General features: G+C 28.9%; 1 protein-coding gene and 1 long non-coding RNA gene across 3 annotated transcripts in view; one reads left to right on the forward strand and one right to left on the reverse strand.

Moving 5' to 3' along the window:
• The window catches only part of LOC136072067 (transmembrane prolyl 4-hydroxylase-like), a 79,638-nt gene extending 61,464 nt beyond the window's left edge, over positions 1-18,174 (reverse strand). For both annotated transcript variants that reach the window (XM_065820187.1, XM_065820186.1), the window contains exon 1: positions 17,914-18,174. In XM_065820187.1, the coding sequence (XP_065676259.1) occupies positions 17,914-18,168 (255 nt within the window). In that variant the 5' untranslated portion in view covers positions 18,169-18,174. The remainder of the gene's footprint in view (positions 1-17,913) is intronic.
• On the forward strand, positions 5,979-9,090 carry LOC136091596 (uncharacterized). Its single transcript, XR_010644105.1, has 3 exons — positions 5,979-8,507; positions 8,577-8,645; positions 8,914-9,090. It is a non-coding gene; the product is annotated as an uncharacterized LOC136091596 (long non-coding RNA).
• Positions 18,175-22,025: the final 3,851 nt, after the last annotated feature.

Raw genomic sequence — 22,025 nt, forward strand, 5'->3', positions numbered from 1 at the left:
GAGTTTACAGTTAGGTATCAGATTAAAACTCAGTTTTTAAGAGCCGTTCAATAACGAGAAAGTGAGAAAGCAGTCGCCGTAGCTAGGTCCTTGAATCCACTATTCTTCTTTTTTAATGGTTTTTTACTAAAACTCTTTATTTGAAGTAGCTTCTTCACACGCTCTACATTATCTTGAATAAATTTTACTGTAAGCACAGCAAAATTGAATTTTTTGTTACGTAATATTTTTCTTAAAACTTTTTTTTTAAAAAACGAGCAATATATTTCTTGTTTTGAGAAGTAAATTTCTTAAACTATGCTTAATAGATTTACAATTTTGCAATAAGCTCTGATTTTAAATGAGATTTTAAATGTTTTGGAATTCATTATATCTAAAAAGTCTGAGAGAGTCTAATCCGTAGGCATTTTTTCAAACTATGACTTATTAATAATTAACCAGTAGTCTGGTGAAATATACAGCTCAAGACCTAGTGGCTGGTCTTTATTAATAAAAACTGCTTTCATAAGGATTTCAGCTTTGGTTCAATCTGTTTTTACATCTTTTCGGACCTCCCTTTGTTTTTGAATACAGAACTTTTTACCATTTTTATATTGTCAAAAGACGCTAACGCCAGCACCAAACACCCCTAAGGTTTTACCATGATTTGAATTTAACCTCTGCAGCAGGTTAAATTCAAATCATGGTAAAACCTTAGGGGTGCATTATACATCTGCCAATAGTTTTGTTGATCTTAAAAATGTAAATTAAAAATAATGCAATGTAGATAAAGTAAGGTTTAAAATGACACTGCTAAATACTTATTACATTTATTTTTGACAAGATAAAATCAAAGTGCTATTTCATTTTTATTATATTTCTACTGATTTTAAGAAAAATCTATCATTAGAAAAAAAATTGGTTTTGAGTTATTTTCTTTGTATTTTACATCTGATTTTAAACCATTTTGCAAACCATTGTTTTTAAACAATTTGTTACTTTTTAACATAAATTATTCTTAAATAATAAGATTAAAATATCAAAACTTATGAAATTAAGTTTTACTTTAAAAATTGCAAAATCAGAAAAGTTGCAGGTCAAAAACCACGATGCCCGGGAGAGAGAAATGTAGTCAGCCATTCTATTGATCTCTTTCAGAATTTTATAACTCAAAATAAAAACTAATGGTCTGATTTTTTCCCGCAAGTTCACTATAATCTCTGCACTTCTCAAAAGTCTAAATGTAAATCATTTTAAAATTAGAAACTTATACGTTTTGTTTTTGCAAACAGGTATTTTAAAGTGAAGCAGTTTTACCTTTACTTTACTATTTTTTAACTTTTTATGGTTTTATGATATAAATACTTTATTCTTCAGCTTAACAGTTTTATTTAGGGCTACGGCTATATGAAGCTCTCCGATATGATGGCAGGAGGTTATCAAGAATAATGGTCGGCCAGGAAACTTAGCTAATCTTGTACAAACCCCTTTACAAATAGTGTACAAATCTTGTACAAATAGTCAGGGTTTGAAGTGGGTGAACTGTATGAGATAAAAAGCATCAAACAAATATCTAATTGCAATGTATTGGGCCTCAACGCTATCGTGTTTAATAAACCACGTTTTTTTAATGTTATATCAAATTTGATCATTTTTAAAATACCGCCATTTAACAAAAATAATCGTAATAAAAATGCGCACAATCGATATAGATAAAAAACCTTCCATTACTTCTAATGATGTTATTATATAGTTAATGATTTGTAAATTTCTATTCGCGCCGATTGTTTGAAAGTGTCCGTAAAAACTCAAAAAATGTTAAACTTTAAAAGAGTGGTGCGAGTATAAATAGTTATCCAAAATAAAAAATAAAAAATTTTTATTTAGAAAACAATGTCTTGGGAATATTTTACGACAATCCGCGTATTAAAATTTGTTCATGACGGTCGAAATGGGATGGACTAATAAACATACAATTAATAACGTTACTAAAATCTTATTTTTTCTATTTGTTGAAAACTTATTTTAATTGATTTCTTTGATTAATATGCTCCTTTTTTTGATGTTTTTCCACAACTTGAGCAAGTTACTCTCTCTCTCTCTTTCTCTCTTTCTCTCTCTCTCTCTCTCTCTCTCTCTCTCTCTCTCTCTCTCTCTCTCTCTCTCTCTCTCTTCGATGTCTCCTATAAGCTCGATACTTCTGCAATATTGTTGACACAAGAAAGTTTGCATACAAGTCTTCCAATGTTCCAATCCTCTGATGGAAAATTTAGCCATTAGCCAAGGTTTTTCTTTGTCGCGCAAAATAATAATCGGAAGCTTCGGTTTATATGAAGTGAATACTTTTTTAGTAAGAAAATAAGTAAATTAAGTAAATAAGATAGAAAATAAAAAAAATAAATGAATACTGGTCTTGGTAAGTTTATAAGTTTTTGACCCATCATAGTCTTTTCTGTATAACTCACAGAGTCGCCGAACCAGGAAAAGACTAGCTCCTAAGATAAGTCTCCCATGCGTCGTTTAAAAGACTCGATGGTTTCTACTGCTCTTTCAAAGTCAATTGGTTTAAATTTCCTCATTAAATAAAAGTAATGCACATTATTAGCTGGAGATGCAGCAGTAATAGCAGATTGAAGTAAGTACTTTCCGTAAAAAAGGCAAATGTAGGCAGCCATCTCAACTTTTTTTGCTTCTTCATCACTAAATTCAAAAGTACTAAATAGTTTTGAATTATATTATAAATAGCTTTTGACATCCATCTTGCATGATAATCAGAACCGGAATACCGTATGCGGAGACCTCTTTTTGTATGTCCACCAAAAAAAATAGAATAAGCTTCACTAATTCTCGATAGTCATCACGAGAAAATGTTTTTCTCTCCAAGCATTTCACTGTCACCTCAAGTGCTTGTTGAAATAAAAAACTATTTTGATCATGAGGCCAGTTCTACACTATAAGTTCTTTTATATTTTTGTTAAGGTTATGAAATTCTTCCTTGAACTTTTCAAACAGCAGAACTCTTGGTGATTTATTTGGACCACAAGTAGCGTTGGATGTTGCTTTTATAAAGAGCTCTGGAATATGATGTCTACTTTCAAGTTGGAGTCCCAGTGAAAAATAAAACCGCGTCCCACATGGGTGGGACGCGGTTTTATTTTTCACTCCGCGTGGGTTCCGTGTGGGATTGATGGGATTTCCGTGGGACGGATTTTCCCATGTGGTATCCGTATGGAAATTTGTCACCTTAAACCCATGTGGGTAATCCCACATGGGTTACATGTGGGAACCATATGGTATTTACACACATGGGAAATTTGCATTTGCATGGGAATTAATTTGAAAGCTGGAAACTAAAAAAAAAACTTTAAAAAAAAAACTAAAAAAATATTTTTAAATCGACATTGCATTGCGTTACGTTTACATTGTGTGAAAATATTTTATAATAATATAGAGAATGGCAAGCAAGTATGTAAGTACCACGAATAATGTTTATCTTTCTTTATAGAAATAAGATTAAGATTTGTGCAAATAGACGTATTATTAGGATAATATAATAGTTATTTGAATATAGATCTTGAGTAGATTATTTGCAAACAATAAACCGATGCAAGTTGAAATGTTGTCAAAAACCAATCTTGCATGCATGGGACACCGCAGTGTCCCACAAAGAAATGCAGGTTTGAAAGTCAAAGACTTCCCAATTTTCTTTATTAAAAAAAGAAAAAAATAGGATGGAGATAGGTTTCTGTAACTTTTTTTATGCTCCAAAACTTTTAACTTTAGATATAAGGTCCTTAAGACTTAAAGGACTTACGAACTACATCGAGGAACAAAATCAGGATATTTACAGAAACTTTTCAATTTTTAATTTGGAGTACCACAGTGTTATTGGGAATAAAGCCTCTTGGTCCAATTTTCAAAGTAATATGATCTAAAGTAATGTTTAAATAAAATAATATGCTTTAAAATGCATGTAGTTATACATATAACTCCTGATAGTTAACTATATGTATAACTAGTTATACATATAATTTGTTATAAATACTAATTTTTTAAGGTTATGCTTTAACAAATTAGTACCAAATAATTCAAATTCAAGATTTAGTTAAAGTTCAAGTTAAAGTTCTTATTTATTCATTGTTTTTGTTAATTTTATGTTTATTTGTTCAAATTTATCAGTTAGTACTATTTTTTACTACAGTAAGAATGTTTATCATTGTTGAACGTGATTTTATTAGTAATTTAATTTTATTTTCAGCATATTTTGACAACACCCTTTATATTTTAAATGATGACAGCTTTACTTTTCTATTGATGTTAAATTTATTACGTTTCAATAACTCAGATTGAATCTTAACTGAATTATTGTAAGCTTTGTAGGGGGTTGTTGTATATCAAATGGTGTTGTAAATAAAGTAAAAATTATATATATATATATATATATATATATATATATATATATATATATATATACATATATATACATATATATACATATATATACATATATATACATATATATACATATATATATATATATATATATATATATATATATATATAATATATATATATATATATATATATATATATATATATATTAGTAGAAAATCACTTAACAAAAATTTTTTCCAATTCACTTAACTGATAGCTAATGGAAATAAATACAAATTATAAAAATCATGTAAACTTCATTCATTATTTCTAAATACTATATTAATGTTAGTCTACAAAGTTAAAATCAATTTAGAGCATTGTTATTAGTTCTTTTGCGATTTGCACTTCCACTTCTGTCTCTCAAATTTATAAAATAGGTGGTCACAGCTTGCTCAATAGGTAGGTTTTCAGCATAACAATGCTTTTTTCTTACACTTTCTAAAGAGAAATATGGGAAATTGATTACTTATTTTACCTAAATCATAGGGTCATCTATGCATAATGATGTCAGATGATGACCTGTTTATTGAACACCTTCACCCTTTATCAAACTCAGTCAATTTTTTGCCATCTCCCATTGAAAATGATGTCAGTTTTTGTTATCATATTATGATGGTATATCTGAATTGTTAATATAATATAAAAAATGCATATACCATCAATTTTTTTCTGGTTCAATTATACATTTATTCTCAACAGTATGATAAGTAAAAAAAACAAACATAAATTGTTCTTTCAGATAAGCAAGCTAATTTCTGAATTTAAATTGTAATTTCTAAAATCTTCTACAGTTTTAAGCAACAAAAGCAAGAAGTTTTTAGACCACATTGTTGGTGTAAATACCTCTAAAACCTGCTCATAGCTAGCATAAATTGTTTTACTTTTTTTTGAAATAAAATATTTTACTTTTTTTTTTAATTGAATTTTTTAATTGACATTATTTTGGTCTCAACATTCCCTCCCCATTGTCAATTATTGTTAAACTCACACTGCCCCTCTATCTACTGGCATCATTTATGGATAATCCCATAGCCTAAATAATATATATATATATATATATATATATATATATATATATATATATATATATATATATATATATTATTTTTACACCATTTCATATACAACAAACCCTTACAAAGCTTACAATAATTCAGTTAAAATTCAATCTGAGTTATTGAAACGTAATAAATTTAACATCAATAGAAAAGCTGTCATCATTTAAAATGTAAAAGGTGTTGTCAAAATATGTTGAAAGTAAAATTAAGTTACTAATAAAATCACGTTCAACAATGATAAATATTCTTACTGTAGTAAGAATTAGTACTAGTTAACAAATTTGAACAAATAAATATAAAATAGTGAAAAAACAATGAACAAATAAGAACTTGAACTTGAACTAAATCTTGAATTTGAATTAATTAGTACTAATTTGTTCAAGCATAACCTTAAAAAATAAGTTTATATAATAAATTTTATGTATAACTAGTTATACATATAGTTAACTATCAGGAGTTATATGTATAACTGCATGCATTTTAAAGCATTTTATTTGATTTATATATTACTTTAAATCATATTACTTTGAATACTGGACCCAGCGACTTTATTCCCAATTACACTGTGGTACTCCAGATTAAAAATTGAAAAGTTTCTGTAAATATCCTGTTTTTGTTCCTCAATGTACTTCGTAAGTCCCTTAAGTTTTATGAACCTTATTATATATAAAGTTAAAATTTTTGGAGCTTAAAAAAAGTTACAGAAACTTCCCTATCTCCCCCCTATTTTAATTTTTTTTTTTTAATAAAGAAAATTTGACTTTCAAACCAGCATTTCTTTGTGGGACACTGCAGTGTCCCATGCATGCATGCATGCTTGGTTTTTGACAATATTTGAACTTGCATCAGTCAATTGTTTGCAGATAATATACTCAAGAACTATATTCAAATATCATATGAACATGTTAGAGAATGTTCATATGGTATTTGAACATCACAAATTTAATAATATTGTTGTGATATGTTATATAAATAATACCATAATAGATTATGATATGAAAATAAGATAGGATATGAAGGCAATGATCAAAGAATAAATTTACTTATAGAAATTTAGATGTTTATTAGTTTATTAGTTTATTAGTTTCAGAATATTATATTATGTGTGACAACGACCTTCTATAATAACAGGCCTTGACATTGCGCAACAAAGTTGTTAAACTAAAGGCCAATTCCTAATACTGTGTTTTCATTTCACTAATACTGTGTTTTCATCTTTTAACATTAGACGAAAGTTTGTGTTCACGCTTTTTTAATAAATCTTAAAAATTTGATTGGTTTATAAATTAGATAGCGCAACTTCAAGACGATAACGTTGTAAGGTTCAAGGCGTTACATTGTAAGGTAATAATATTGTCAAACTAACGGTAAGTTTTTTTAATAATTAAAATGCCTTTAAAATGCTGTGTATCTCTTTGCAAGTCAAACTATCTCAACTACAACAAAAATATTAATTTATACAACTACAACTACAATATCAATTACAACTACAACAAAAATATCAATACTCAACTACAACAAAAATATCAATTTATAAATTCCCGAAGAATCTAGAGGAGAGAAAAAGATGTAGTGAAGCTATCCCAAGAACTGGTTTTATTGTTACAGACTATACAGCAGTATGTCAACTTCATTGGTCAAATGATGCACCTTTTGAAAGCAAATATGGGAAGAAACGACCTTTTAACCGACCATCTGTTTTTAAAAATATTCCGCCTAGTTGTTTAGCCACACCAGCAAGTAAACTGTAACTTCAAGCAGTTTTCGAAGCATTTTACCAAATGAGTTAAATGATTTTCTAAAAGAGGATGAACTTATATTTGACGATATTCAATCTTTGTTAAGTGATAATAACTATGTTATTGTTTTCTAGCTTAATAAAAAAAGTTTACACATACAATCAAAAATGTAATGTTGGTGAAGTTTTATATACTTCAGATATTATATGTAGAGCATATGAGTATTTTGCTATGCGACGAAGTTTATATGATTGTTTGATGGTATTGATGGTCATACTTGTGACATATGTTTTAGAGATATTTCTACTGATGAAAAAGAACTTCTGGATAATATACATGATCTTGAAAGGTCAGTTAATAAATCTACATTAGTGGCTTTAGTTTACATAGCTGGCTATGTGCAAAAAAGCGAAATAAAAATTTATGATTATTCTACCAATTATTATTATAAATATGGAAGTTATCTGTATAGCCTAAACAGAGGCGGACTTGAAATTCCTTCTGATACTCTTGTCTAATGGTCAATATTTTGCTTTTTTTTTTTCAAGGTGCTACTGACCCTTTATGCAAAACATTTTGTGTTACTCAGTTTCAGTTCATTGCTGCTAAATATAAATTTAAAATCACAAAAAAACAATGCAGAGTATATTCTAATATTCTGCTAAAGAATTACTCTCTAATTACCACTCTCAAAATACTAAAGCTATCATAATTTATGTGAAAATTAGTTTTGTAATTTATTATGCTAATTACTTGTTATGTTTTTTATTTTCTCATTAGCCTATATGTCTCTCAATATGTTTGGATTTGTAATTATTTACCCTGTTGAGATATATTGATAAAACTTTTGTTTTGCTTGAATCAACTTTTGTTGGTGATTTTTATTGTTACCATTTTTAGCAAAAAAAATTAAAAATACAGTTATCTTTCTAATATATAGATATATACTTTGTTATGGTTCTGCTTGTTATTGATACTATTTATTACATAAATATTCTTAATGAAATTTGAAATACGAAAAATATGATTATCTTTTAACAATTTTTTGGTTTTCTTTTTATATTTCCGTCTTTACTAGAGATTATTATTAGAAAACATAGACTGCCATTACACCCTACCTAATATAAAAGTATATCAATATAAGTAAAAGTGAAAGTTTAATCGGCCTTCAGTTTTTACGGCATTTTGTGCGATGTCAAGGCCTGTTATCATAGAAGGCCGTGTGTGTTACGAAAAAAAAAAGATACTTTTGCATCCAGTGGCTATTGCACCCAACGTCTACATCATTGAAAACGTAGGTTTTTACATTTTTGTTTTTGTTTTTTTGTTTAACTACTTATCCTAATTGGTCACTTTTTTTCAGGATTCTCCTCATGGGTTCAAGCTCATTACGCATAATATGTGTTCAATTACCCATAATGCGTTAGTCATTGTAAGTAATAAATTAGGAAATAATTATTTGTGAAATATTGTAGTCATTAATGACTTCAACCTGGCTAATAATTAAAATTGCTCGACTAATAAGATTCCTTATTAAAATTGCTCTCTTTCTCTCTCTCTCTGTCTCTCTTTCTCTCTGTCTCTCTCTCTCTCTCTCTCTCTCTCTCTCTCTCTCTCTCTCTCTCTCTCTCTCTGTCTCTCTCTCTCTGTCTCTCTCTCTCTGTCTTTCTCTCTCTGTCTCTCTTTATTTTTTTTTTTAGAAAATGTTTGAAGAAAGTTAGAAGATACTAAAAACCTTGGTATTATGCAAGCCGAAGCGATTTCATTAATTCAATCGACAAAAAACGGCGTGTAAATCGCAAAAGAAAAAATAATATTTTTAATATTCATTTTGGATGTATTGATTACTAGCATTTATTTTAAAATAAATTCATTTTGCAACACGTTTTTTAATTTTATAAAATTTCGTTATAATTGTTTAAGGTAAATCCCACATAGGTTATAGGTGGAAAATATCACATGTAAAAGATCAAAAGTGCTACACATTTTGAATACCAAATGGGATAAAGTAGCAAATACCAGATTAAGTTAAGCCTCTCTGAACGCTTCGATGATTAATTTTAAATTACTATTTAAGTAATTTTTAAATTAAAAGAACTTTAAAAATTATCATAGAAGCATTCAGACTTTTATTTGTCTAGTATTGACTACTTTTATACCATTTGGATTAAAATATATGTGGCATTTAAGATCTATAACATGTAGTATTTTCCACCTATATCCCATGTAGGATTTACCACATAAAACCCATGTGGGATTTACCATATGAAACCCACATGGGACAAAATAATAATCCCCATATGGGTTACATGTGGTAAAAACCCACGCGTATCCCATATGGGATTTACCATATGGAATTCATGTGGGATTTACCATATGAAACCCACATGGGACAAAATAATAATCCCCACATGGGTTCCATATGGAAAAAATCCACGCGTATCCCATGTGCGCTTTTTCACTGGGGTAGAGAACGACCAATTTGCTTCTCAACTAAAATCGCAGCTCCATTATACACTACACTGTTTTCAGATGTTGTATTACAGATGTTGTAGATGTTGTATTATAGACAGATGATGCAGATGTTGTATTATAGACAGATGTTGTATTATAGACAGATGATGCAGATGTTGTATTATAGACAGATGTTGTATTATAGACAGATGATGCAGATGTTGTATTATAGACAGATGTTGTATTATAGACAAGTGCAACAAAGATGCTTTTAATTGCCATTTACTAACTAGGCTCATTACTGAACAACATTGTTTTTGACCAGATATTTTGTCTACACCAGCCATTGAGCCCTCTTGAGAAAGTTTTCGTTGGCATTTTAGGAATTTCCAATCAATAAGCCACTCGTCATTACCAGAATGTTTCAGCAATGTGTAAGTGTCTGTATGTGATGTATCAAACAGATTGTCCAGTTTCACTGTATGTGATGTATCAAACAGATTGTCCAGTTTCACTGTATGTGATGTATCAAACAGATTCAATGTAAAAGATATAACTTTTGTTTTACTTTTTGTTCTTGTGCTTTCAAGAATTTTTTTTCAGTGTTTAATATTCTTTTACCAAACGAACAATCTGATCAGCGCAATCCTTTATGTTAGACTTGGTTGGAATACAAATAGGTAACCAAAAGTTTTTTATAATATCGATAACTAGAGGATTGCTGATTGAGTTTTGTTTCTTTATTAGGATCGTTTTCTCTCTCAAAAAGATATTTTTGCAGTACAGCTCTATTTAATGGTAGCTTTCTTCCTTTATAGTTTTCAAAGAAAAAAACTAACAATCCGATGATTTAAACGAGCAAAACGTCTTCTTTTTTTTTAGCGGTTATGTTTTTGTTTATAGCAATATGTATAGAATCTAATACACGCTTTTTTCCTGATCTGAGTAATGTCTCAAATATTTCCCAAACATTTACTAGGTCTACCAACTTTCTTTGGAATGGGAGCCGTTGCCGCGGTTTCATTCAAGGCTGAATCTTGTAATATAAATACTGTTAGTAACTTTATGTTAAGATATATACTTTGCAACTTTAAAATGATAAACGAAATTTTAATAAATTTTTGTGGTGCAAAAAAAAAAATCGGACTGTTGGGATATCAATATGGCGTAATTTCATGGTTATATAAATTAAGATAGTGTAAGACTAATATTCTAAAAAAACTAACTTAAAAAGTTTTATGATTCAAACCTGAATACTGCCCCCTCCCTACTTTTAAAGAGTTAGGATCCACCGAATCAAAAAATTGTCCCCAACCTCATTCCTTCCTTCATGGATGGTCTGAATCCACCGAATTAAAAAGATCTTAAGCCCTTTCTTACTAGATGGTCTGGATCCACCCCTGCTTTCTTAAAAGCAGTTTCACAATATTAAAATTAGCGATGAGAAGGAGTATGTAATTTATATGTGTGTGTGTATATATATATATATATATATATATATATATATATATATATATATATATATATATATATATATATATATATAAGTATATATATATATATAAGTATATATATATGTATATATATATATATATATATATATATATATATATAAGTGTATATATATATAAGTGTATATATATAAGTGTGTATATATTTATATATATATATATATATATATATATATATATATATATATATATATATATATAAGTATATATATATATGTATATAAAGAAATATATTTGTAAATAATGAATACTATGTGTATTCATTATTTGCAAATATATTTCTTTTCTTTGCTTAGTAAAAAATGGTAAAAAATTTTAAAAGAAAAACTAATAGAGGTTTTACTTCTGAAGATGTCATTATGCGTGATGTTAAAGATGTAAAGATTAATAACATTTCTATTAAATTAGCAGCAAAAAACAATGGCATTAATTTCAGAACAACGTAATTACAATAACACGTTATTGTAAAAAAATTATCATTACTAACCCGTCACAAAGCTCTACAACAGATCTAGTTGACAAAAATTAAAACTCCACCTGCAATAATATTATAGGATACAAAAATCGACAGATGTTGCCAGACAAAGTAGAAAAAGAACTTATCACTACCTGTTGCGAGCAGCCGAAATTTATTTTGGTTTAACTCCTACTGAAGTAAAAAAGCTTGCAATTAAAATTAATATAAAAGTTCCCAATTCTTGGGTTGTAAAGGAACAAGCTGGTAAGGATTGGTTTACAGGATTTATAAAGCGCCATTCAAATATTTCCATTACAAAGCGCCATTCAAATATTTCCATTACAGAGCGCCATTCAAATGTTTCCATTACAAAGCGCCATTCAAATATTTCCATTACAAAGCACCATTCAAATATTTCCATTACAAAGCACCATTCAAATATTTCCATTACAAAGCGCCATTCAAATATTTCCATTACAAAGCGCCATTCAAATATTTCCATTATAAAGCGCCATTCAAATATTTCCATTAGGCAATCTGGAGCTACTAGTTTAAGTCGAGCAACAAGTTTCAATATGCAGAATGTTGCATCATTTTTTAGCAATTTGCAGTACTTTGTTGCAAAGCTACTTGTTCTCACCAGAAGACATTTGGAACATGGATGAAACAGCTGTAACTACTGTACAAAGAACTAAAAGGGTTATTGCCAAAAAAGGATTAAAACAAGTAGGAGCCATCTTGTTAAATAAACCAACAAATAAAAGGTTTAATGAATCTATTTCGATACCAGATAATCGGGTAGACATAACAATAGAAAATCCAGTTGTATCAAACAAAACCTCAAATCAGCACCCAAACACCTCATTAGTTTTTAAAAATTTAATCATACCACCTGAGAGTATTAGGCCTCTGCCTAAAGCAGGTCCAAAGTTAGCATCAAAAAGAGGTTGGAAAAAACGTTCAACTATGATTCTTACTGACTCACCTGTCAAAGCATAACTTGCTAATAGTAAAAAAAAAAAAACTAATAAAAAAATAATAAGAAGAATCGTAAATCATTGGAAGTAAAAAAGAATTGATAAAATCAAATCTTGCCAAAAAAAAAACTTCTACAGTGTTAAATTCATCTAAAGATGAAGAGTATCAATACATCTATTGTTTTGAATCATTTGCTTACAGCAGATCAAGAGAACAGTGGATTCAATGCCAGGTTTACCTTTCGGGGGATTAAAGTACACATGTTCCCATTTCAAAAAATACAAAAATTGAAATCAAACTATTTCGTCCGAGAAAGAAAATTGATTTTGAATTTTTAACATTTTATGAAGAAATGCCGGTTGACATAATTATTGAAAAAAATAATTTTGACTCATTCTAAACTGGAAATACCATCCAAATGTTTTTGTATGTAGCATATTTGCGTGCTGAAACATTCCGTTATTATGTGTATGGATTTAGGAAAATCCTTAGTTTAAAAAAAACATTAGTGTACTAAGTGGTAGTTGTAGAAATTTTGTTTGAATATAACAAAAGCATAATATTCATAATATTGAGTCTTTTTTATCACAATTAAGTTAAAATGATAAACACTAAACAACTTTAATTCACATTTATTTTTCCAAAAAAATAAAAATCACATTATTTCTTTTTACATTCTACAAATGTTTGCTGTTAAATTCGACCATTGATGCTTCCAATTTCATTCCATATTTTGGGTGATGAGAGGACCTTTTAAATCTAGTCTAATGAACACTAAAGCTGAGATGAATTGACTCAGTTGCTTGTTCGCTGTAACGCCCCATAGACTCTTTTTTCTGAGCAACAAAGTCTTGAATGTGATAAAAACTGAATGAACCTTTAGAGTGACACTGACCATTGTAAGTTGAAGATAGTAGCTTTTAAAGCTGTTGATTTTATCAATATAGCTTTCATCCAGTGCATTGCCAAAGCAAGCTGTCACAACAGAATCAAACTTCCTGAACGTGTCAATGATGGGAAATGTTTCAAAAGCGAAATTTTTCTCAGCAAGCTGTTGCAATACATCAATGTTTTTCAAAAGTTTGTGACACTCCTTCCCAGCAAATTAACCTCCATGAAAAGGCTGACATTTGATGTGAAGAGCAAATTCTTGGAGTCTATATCATACCATGTGCATGGATGGGTACTAGCATGTGACTGCAATCCACACAGAATGTTAGCTACTTTCATGCCACATGAAACAAAGTGTTTCACATTGTTTGGTTTAATTAGGTTCAGGATTATTTTCAGATTTTCATAATTTTCTGGAACATCTTCAGCATTGGCTACAAGAAACTGACATTTAACACTACTGTCCTTTCATAGCTGAGAAGTCAATAACTTTCTTTTAGGTGGACAGAGTGGTTGAGATGATAGATCCTCCTGGATTCCAAGGGTGATTTTAAGAAAACCACCACCTCCATCTATGCCAAAAATTTTTATATGATCGGTAAAAACTTGTCTTCTCTTCAAAATTTTATCTGTAAATGCAGAGAGTTTTTTGCAGTGGACCACTGTTTGATGACTGATTTGATTCTGATCATAATGAACATCAATTGTTGTTTGGGTGAAGTGATCAAAAAGCTGCTTATTAAGTTGAGAGAATTTCTCACGAAAGTTAGTCTCAACTATTTTGGATTTTGACACTTGATTGAGAGTTGTAGCAAGTTTTTTAATTCCTGTATTTGATAATCCTGTGTTAGATTGCACATGCACTAAATCTTGGGCAGTCAACTCAGATTCCTTTTGAAGAGTTTCTTTAGACATGCAGGGCCTAAAAACGTAGTAGAAGTGAGAAAAATGAAATAGTTCATTCTATGTAGAATTTTCTTTTACTTTTCATTAATTTCGTACAAAGGTAAGTATTATTTTATTCCTTTAAGCAAAGACTTGTCCATGGGAAGTTGATAAAAAATCATAATATTAGTTTTTTGTTTCAATTCATAGGTGGAATTACAAATATATCTGTATTATAAAAAGTAAAACAAATCTTCCAAAACAATACCTTGTCTTAAAGGCAATGGTCTTCCACCCCAAGATCTTCTTATTTTGATGGTTGCATGGGGAGATGCATCTTTTGAAAAAATTACAGATGATGCAATCTGCTCTCCAATCTTTAGATGCAAGCAGCTTCATATTCTCCCTGAAGGTATATTTACTGCAAGTGTTTGGAAAACCTCTTCTAATGATTGTTAAGCAGCCTGAACATCTTTTCTCAGATTTTGATGATGAAGATGATGATGGAATGCTTGATATTTCCAATGCTTCATGTTTCTCTCATTTAGCTTGCGGTGGCCAATTTTGCAAATAAGACAATCACAGTTTTGGCCTCTTGTTGAGGGATGAGTTCACTTTGGTCAAAATTAAAAAGACTTGGAAGTGTCACATTTTTGCCATTGTGCCTTTTTTGAAGAATAACTCTGGAGCGATCACAAACTCCCAAGGGAACCCTTTGATCGGCAAAATCAATTTCATCAGAAAATATTTCTTTGACTCACTCAATCAAAAAGAAGGTTAAAACTCTTTCAGACTTTCTCATTTAAAGAAAATAAACGGTTTTTCTGCAACCATCATGGGATTTAGCTGAGTTAGGCATTTTTGTTGAAATAACTTGATTTGACACAATTCATATACCAAAGCAACTAAGGGTCAATGCTTTTTCCCGAAAAAAGAGAAAAATGTATTTTGCCAGATTGCCATCCTTATAATGACATTGGGCAAACTACAAATTTAGCAATTTTACCTTAATTCAAAAAGCATTATTTCTGTCCTGTTATAATTACTTATACTTTGAACTTCAAAATAAGGTGTTTAGAAATATACATTGAAAATTTAGGATCTTTGAATATTAACATTCTTATACTAGATTTTTTAGGAATGAGTGAAAATCTTAATAAAAAGAAAGATTTTTATAAACTTTTAAACACAATAACATAAAAGTTAATTTCCAAACACTCAAATATGCTGCATATAGAAATATTTCCAGTTTAGAATGAGTCAAAATCATTTTTTTCAATAATTATGTCAACCGGTATTTCTTTATAAAATGTTAAAAATTCAAAATCAATTTTCTTTCTCGGACGAAATTGTTTGATTTTAATTTTTTTTAAATTAGACCATGTGTACTTTAATCCCCCCAAAGGGTTTCTTCGGAAACTCAAGTTCAAGTTTTGAGCCATTTCGGACTAGTGTGTGATATATGTTACGCAACATCTGAGGTGTTTTGAAACAAATCTCTTATGGGAAAAGTATGTAAATTAATAAAGTCGTAAGTTAATAAACTTTTCTAGAAATGTTTCTTTGTGATTAACAAATTTGTGTGAACCCCACTAAGAAAAAAAAATATATATATATATATATATATGTATATATATCAGGAAGATAAACCTACAGAAAGCGAAACAGACTTTCAAAGAAAGTTAGATAAGTGTTTTACTAATTTATAATTACTCTTTTCTTTAGGAACACACACACACACACACACACACACACACACACACACACACACACACACACACACACACACACACACACACACATATATATATATATGTATATATATATATATATATATATATATATATATATATATATATATATATATATATATTATTATTATTATTAATTTTTTTTTATAACAGTATGCAACTTAAGTAGAAGACATTATTCAAAACTATTCACTTCTTAGCAAAAACACGCCAACTCCAAACTACAGTTTTGGAAAAGGCATAGGCACTAGGGTTATGACTTTTTTTCAACATCATGCTATTGTACTGTAGTTTGATGAACTTTTACCTAAAAAGCACAAAATGAACTATTATTTGCATATCTTTTCAAAAAAGTTCACCCCGCCATTGAAAAATCAATTTTGACTTAAGTTTTACTATGTATTACATAGTAGTACTTATGTCATAATAAATTTTTCAATGGCGGAGTGAACTTTTTTGAAAAGATATGCAAATAATAGTTCATTTCGTGCTTTTTAGGTAAATTTTCATCTAACTACAGTACCGGAGCAGGGGCTTGAAAAAAAGTCATAACCCTAATGAACACATAACGAATTATGATTTTTTTTTTTGAAATGTCATTTGTTTTTATTTTCTTCCAAATTTTTTATTATTTTAAGTTTATAATAGTTACAAATGTGTTAAAAACATGAAGTTTTTAATAAACAATTATTGCTAAAAACTTCATGTTTTTAACACATTTTGTTTGTGGGGAAGATGAGATAATAAGTTAACTTTTCCTATTAAAATGACTAATTATAATAGAAAAGATTAATTCATTGTCATAAAATTATTTCTTGAAAATATTTAGAAATTTTAAAAGTAAATTAATATGCCGCGGCATATTGATTTACTTTTATATATTTTTAAATATTTCGATATTTTAAAAGATTTACTTTTAAGATATTTCAGTACTTTAACCGGCATATTAATTTGCTTTTAAAATATTTGGATATTTTAAAAGTAAATTTTTTTAAATATCGAAATATTAGAAAAAAATTTATATTTTAAATCTAATGTTAAACTTTACTCAAAATGGATTTTAAAACACTGGTTGCAACAAAAACAAGTTGCAAGCCTTTAAATAGCCTATTCAAATTACACTTAACTATATAGTTGCCATTTTGGTAATATTGAGATATTTTAAAATGTGTTGTATTTATGATTGTATCGAAAATTATTTATTCTAAAATGAAATTTAATAATTTGAGCTTTTCGTATTTCAAATTCCTAAAATTAAAAAGAAAATGTAGATTAAAGTATAGCGTATGGGTAGCGGAGCTAAAAATGGAATTGTTTTCTGTAGCGCAAGTTATTATGGGATTGATATGTAGACAAACGTTTCGTTGAAACACTAAAACATTTTAATAACGCAGTTTATTATGGAATTGATGTGTGGGCAAAATCATTTTGTGACGTCACTAAAACTCTGTCATTCCGAAATTAACCCTAAACAAATTGCAATCACTGTAGCTTGTTAAATTTAGTTTTATTTTTACACTGTCTTTCCTCCATGGAAAGAAATAATAATTCATGAACATTTAGCTTTTATAGGTGAAACAGTGTTTTGGTAATAAGATTTTTGCCAAGGAGATTATTTGTATTAGAAACAGCCGAGGCAACAAAACCTTCTAATAAAATGAAGTTAAATATAATTAAGTTTCACTTTTAAATTAATATAAAAGTAAATTAGGATAATGAAAGGTTTTAGAGTCTCTTGCCCTAATGATTTGTAATAGTAAGCGTAAGCCATACCTTTACACCATTCCGCCTTGACAAACCATTTGGCATTTTCTTATCAATTTCAATTTTTGCCAATAACTCTTCATAATTTGTTTGTGAAATATTATCAGAAAGACCTTTTTTTTTATCAATTTCATAGCCCAATAGAAAGCTACTCTTTTTTTCTTCTTCGAGGCACTCAGTACCATCATCATTTAACACGCAATAATTTTCTTCAAAGTTTGCTAAGACATTTCCTAGCAACCCAATCAGTATAAACAAGTTCATATTTTCTAAATTTAAATAATAAAAAAGTCAAATCATTGCTTATACAATAGTAGACATTAAAAAAGTTCTGATAAAAAAATATTAAAAACAGATTTATATCAGAGAAAAATGTATGTGATATATATATATATATATATATATATATATATATATATATATATATATATATATATTTATTTATTTATTTATTTATTTAGAGTTCAAGAACAAATTTTTAATTTAACGTTTCGAAACGTTAAAGAAGCATCGAGTATTTCAAAAGTAAACACTCAATTCTTTCTGAATGATTTAGCTATTCTTGATCGTTGCTGTAAAAAAAAATGTGGTTGAGCACGTCTTATTCTGTTTTATTAAATTAAACGTGCAATTACACGAAATTTGTTGGTTTAAAGTCGAGCTACATAATTTTACATTAAAACGCAAATAGGCAACATAAGTAAAATTGTAACTATTTTGTATGAAAACTAACAGTTCAAGTATGTTATGCATACGGTATTTATATAGATATAAATAAACATTATTTAATCTATTTTTTGTAAAGTATTATTAATTTTCAGATTGTTGAATACAAATTTCTTTTGTGGGGATTTGTGTGATGCAAACTTTTGTAGGAATTGTTATTCAAATTTGTATTATTGTGAGGTATTTATAAATGTATAAGCTATGTTTGGATAAAATAACCTTTAATTTGCAGTTAGTACCGCGTAATATTTTGAAGAGCCATCTACGAGTAGTTATTCATATTAAGTTACAAATGTTTATTTTTAAACCATTGCTGAAAATGTATTCAGTAAATCATTCAGCGTAATTGGTATCATGTAACTGCCATTATCAAAGGACGAGGAGATTAGTATCGGTTAGCGATCTTTAGTATGCTCCAAAAGGAGGTCTTGCAAATTTTAAAAATTGCAGACTCCGAAAAATTTTGTAAAATAAAAAATGACGTTTCCATATCAGTCGAAAAATTTTTAGAAATTATTTTTATATAATTTAATTAAATATTAAAGTTAATTGAATTATCATACTCCAAAATATCCGATAATAAAAGAGACATTCAGTAAACAACATTTTAGTATGCTTCAAAAGTAGGTTGCGAATATTTGCGAAAAAACATTCCGGAGTCGGCAATTTTCAAAGTTTGCGAGACCTCCTTTTGAAGCATTCCGGAGACTGCAATTTTCAAAATTTGCGAGACCTCCTTTTGAAGCATTCCGGAGACTGCAATTTTCAAAATTTGCGAGACCTCCTTTTGAAGCATTCCGGAGTCTGCAATTTTCAAAATTTGCGAAACCTCCTTTTGAAGCATACTAAAGATCGCTAACCATTAGTATCATACTGTGTTAAGTCTATAATTTAGTTGGATTTGATAGTTACTCATTTGCATTTATATATTTCTTATTATATTTCTTATTATAACGTCCGCTGAACTAAAAAAACGGATTGAGAAATCTGATTCTGAACATGAGGAAGACCCACATATTGCATCTGATGATAAAAACTATGTACCAAAAGTGGATGTACTGTAGAGGACATTGAACAAGAAATATTTGTCAAACAGAAAGAAGATTACGACTCAGAAAAAAAGTGTTGAGGATTAGCCTGTAATAGCCGATAGCATTTGGACATCTATGGATAAAACTGATTGGCATAGTAATCTACTTCCAAGTGTACAAACAAGGTCTCTTAACATTCCACGATAAAGAGATAGGCCTCCCACAATCAGCCGTCTGTACATCAGATACACCAAAAGTTGTTCATGTCAATTATGAGTAGAGAGTTTTATGACATCATATTACGAGAAACAAATTGAAAGGGCAGAAGAGTTGAAAAAAATATTGAAGCTATTTGTTTAAGCCGAGCTCGACGCACTTTTGGCATCCTGTTTGCTGCTGGTGTATACAGAAACAACAAAGAGAATCTGAATGATATGTGGAAAGTTGATGCTCTGCTTTTTTTTAGATGCAGCTTTGTCTTTCGATTTACAATTTGCTTATTTTGGACCTAACCTTCGAATTGAGAACAAAAAAATGATAATATATTTGTTAAACTATTGACACTCAGAGTTCATTTGGTATAAAAATCTGGTTACATCGTCTGAAAGAGAAAATTGAGTTTGAAGTTAGACAGTCTCCGAAACATTTTGAACATAAAAATAATGCCGGTTGAATAATGATGACTAAATACCTATCTATATTCGATTTAACGATATAAATGTGATTTTTTATAGACTTTACTTGTTCTTGTTAAACAAAAACCACTTTTGGATCTTTTATCCAAAATGATTTATTCATATTTGAGGCTCAAATATACCAACTATATAAAAAAAAAAATATTATAAACCATTTTTCGCATTCACAGTTTTCATCAAAATGTTAACAAGAGCATCGTAACTTTTACATTAGTATAAGGCTAGAGTGTATTCAAAGAGCTTTCATAAGAAAAAGAAATGGGGCAATTATCTTTTCATTTGGTTGGTTAACGGGGTTTTAAAGCGAGGCAGGTAGAGGAGCCATTTTTACTGTTTTCGATAAAAAATTTGTTAATTCTTTCAACCTTTGATAATTTTTGTGCCTGTAATTGTATTTTTTGCTTCATAAAGTCATACGGATACAAAAATAACGACAACCAAGTTTTTCAATTCTGATTACAACAAATTTTGACAATTTTGAGACTTTTTAAAATAGGTATTTTTGGTATATACTTAGTATATACCTAAAAAAATCTTAAAGTTCCTCAAAATCAACGAGTCCTAAAAATTTAAATAGTTCCTTGATTTGAGGAATCAAGATTTTCACAAAAAACATAGCTGAAATTTAGACATTCCTGTTCAGACAATTTCAGACTTTCATTGAATCAACTACGAAATCCTATTTGTATACAGATATTTTAAAGTAAAATTTGAGCTCCTCTACTCTTAAACTTAGATTTGGAAACAGTTGTGTGGTTTAAAAGGAAAATGACCCGAAACATACTGCCATAGCAACAAAGGAATATATTTGAAAGAAAGTATTCCTTTGTTGCTATATTAATGTGATGCCCAGTCTCCCAAACTAGATTCCATTGAGAATTTGTGGTACATTATAAACCGGAATTCTAAATTGGAGTACAAGCTTACAGAAGACAAAATGATCTAAAAGCAGCCATAGTCAAAGCATAAGGGAAAATAACTTGAGAAGAAACGAAATCTTTGGTAGGATCGGTGACGTCTGTTATTCTGGTGATTTAAATATTAAAGTGTTATTTTTTGTTTAAATTCAGAAATTCTTCTTATTTTTGCTTTTAAAAAAAATAAACTACAATCATTTTATACAATTTAAAAAAATGTTAACGCCATTTATTTTTTTGCCCGCTGTATGTGAAATTGAATAAAAATAATTCTTTAACATTCTTATATATTATCCATTAAATATTTTGTGTTCTTTTACTTTAAATAAGATTATCATTAAAACAAAAAGTTGTCTTTTTCTTGCATTATTTTAATACAAAAATATGTTAAGTGTCTATTATCCAAAAGCTGCTGCAAATTTATATGAATTACCTATGCCGCCTCTTCGTGAAAATAAAAACAACTCCATCTTCTGTATAAGGAATAAGTAAAGATATCGTCATCGCGGAATATCCCCAAATACAATATGTTCATGCTTATGTCAGAGAAGAACGTTTACTAAAAGTCTTGGTTATCGGAGCCTGGGCACAAAAAAATTATTTTTTTATTATCAAACTTGAGTTTAATTTTTTCTTTCCACAAAGTATATACTTGCTTGATTTTTTTTGTTTATTGCCAAAGCCACCCTAAGTCCAAATCAAAAAGATCATTTTGTATATATAAGACTAAATACAATCCTCTTGGTAGCAAA

This window comes from Hydra vulgaris, chromosome 15 (assembly GCF_038396675.1).
Source record: "Hydra vulgaris chromosome 15, alternate assembly HydraT2T_AEP".
NCBI lineage: Eukaryota > Metazoa > Cnidaria > Hydrozoa > Anthoathecata > Hydridae > Hydra > Hydra vulgaris.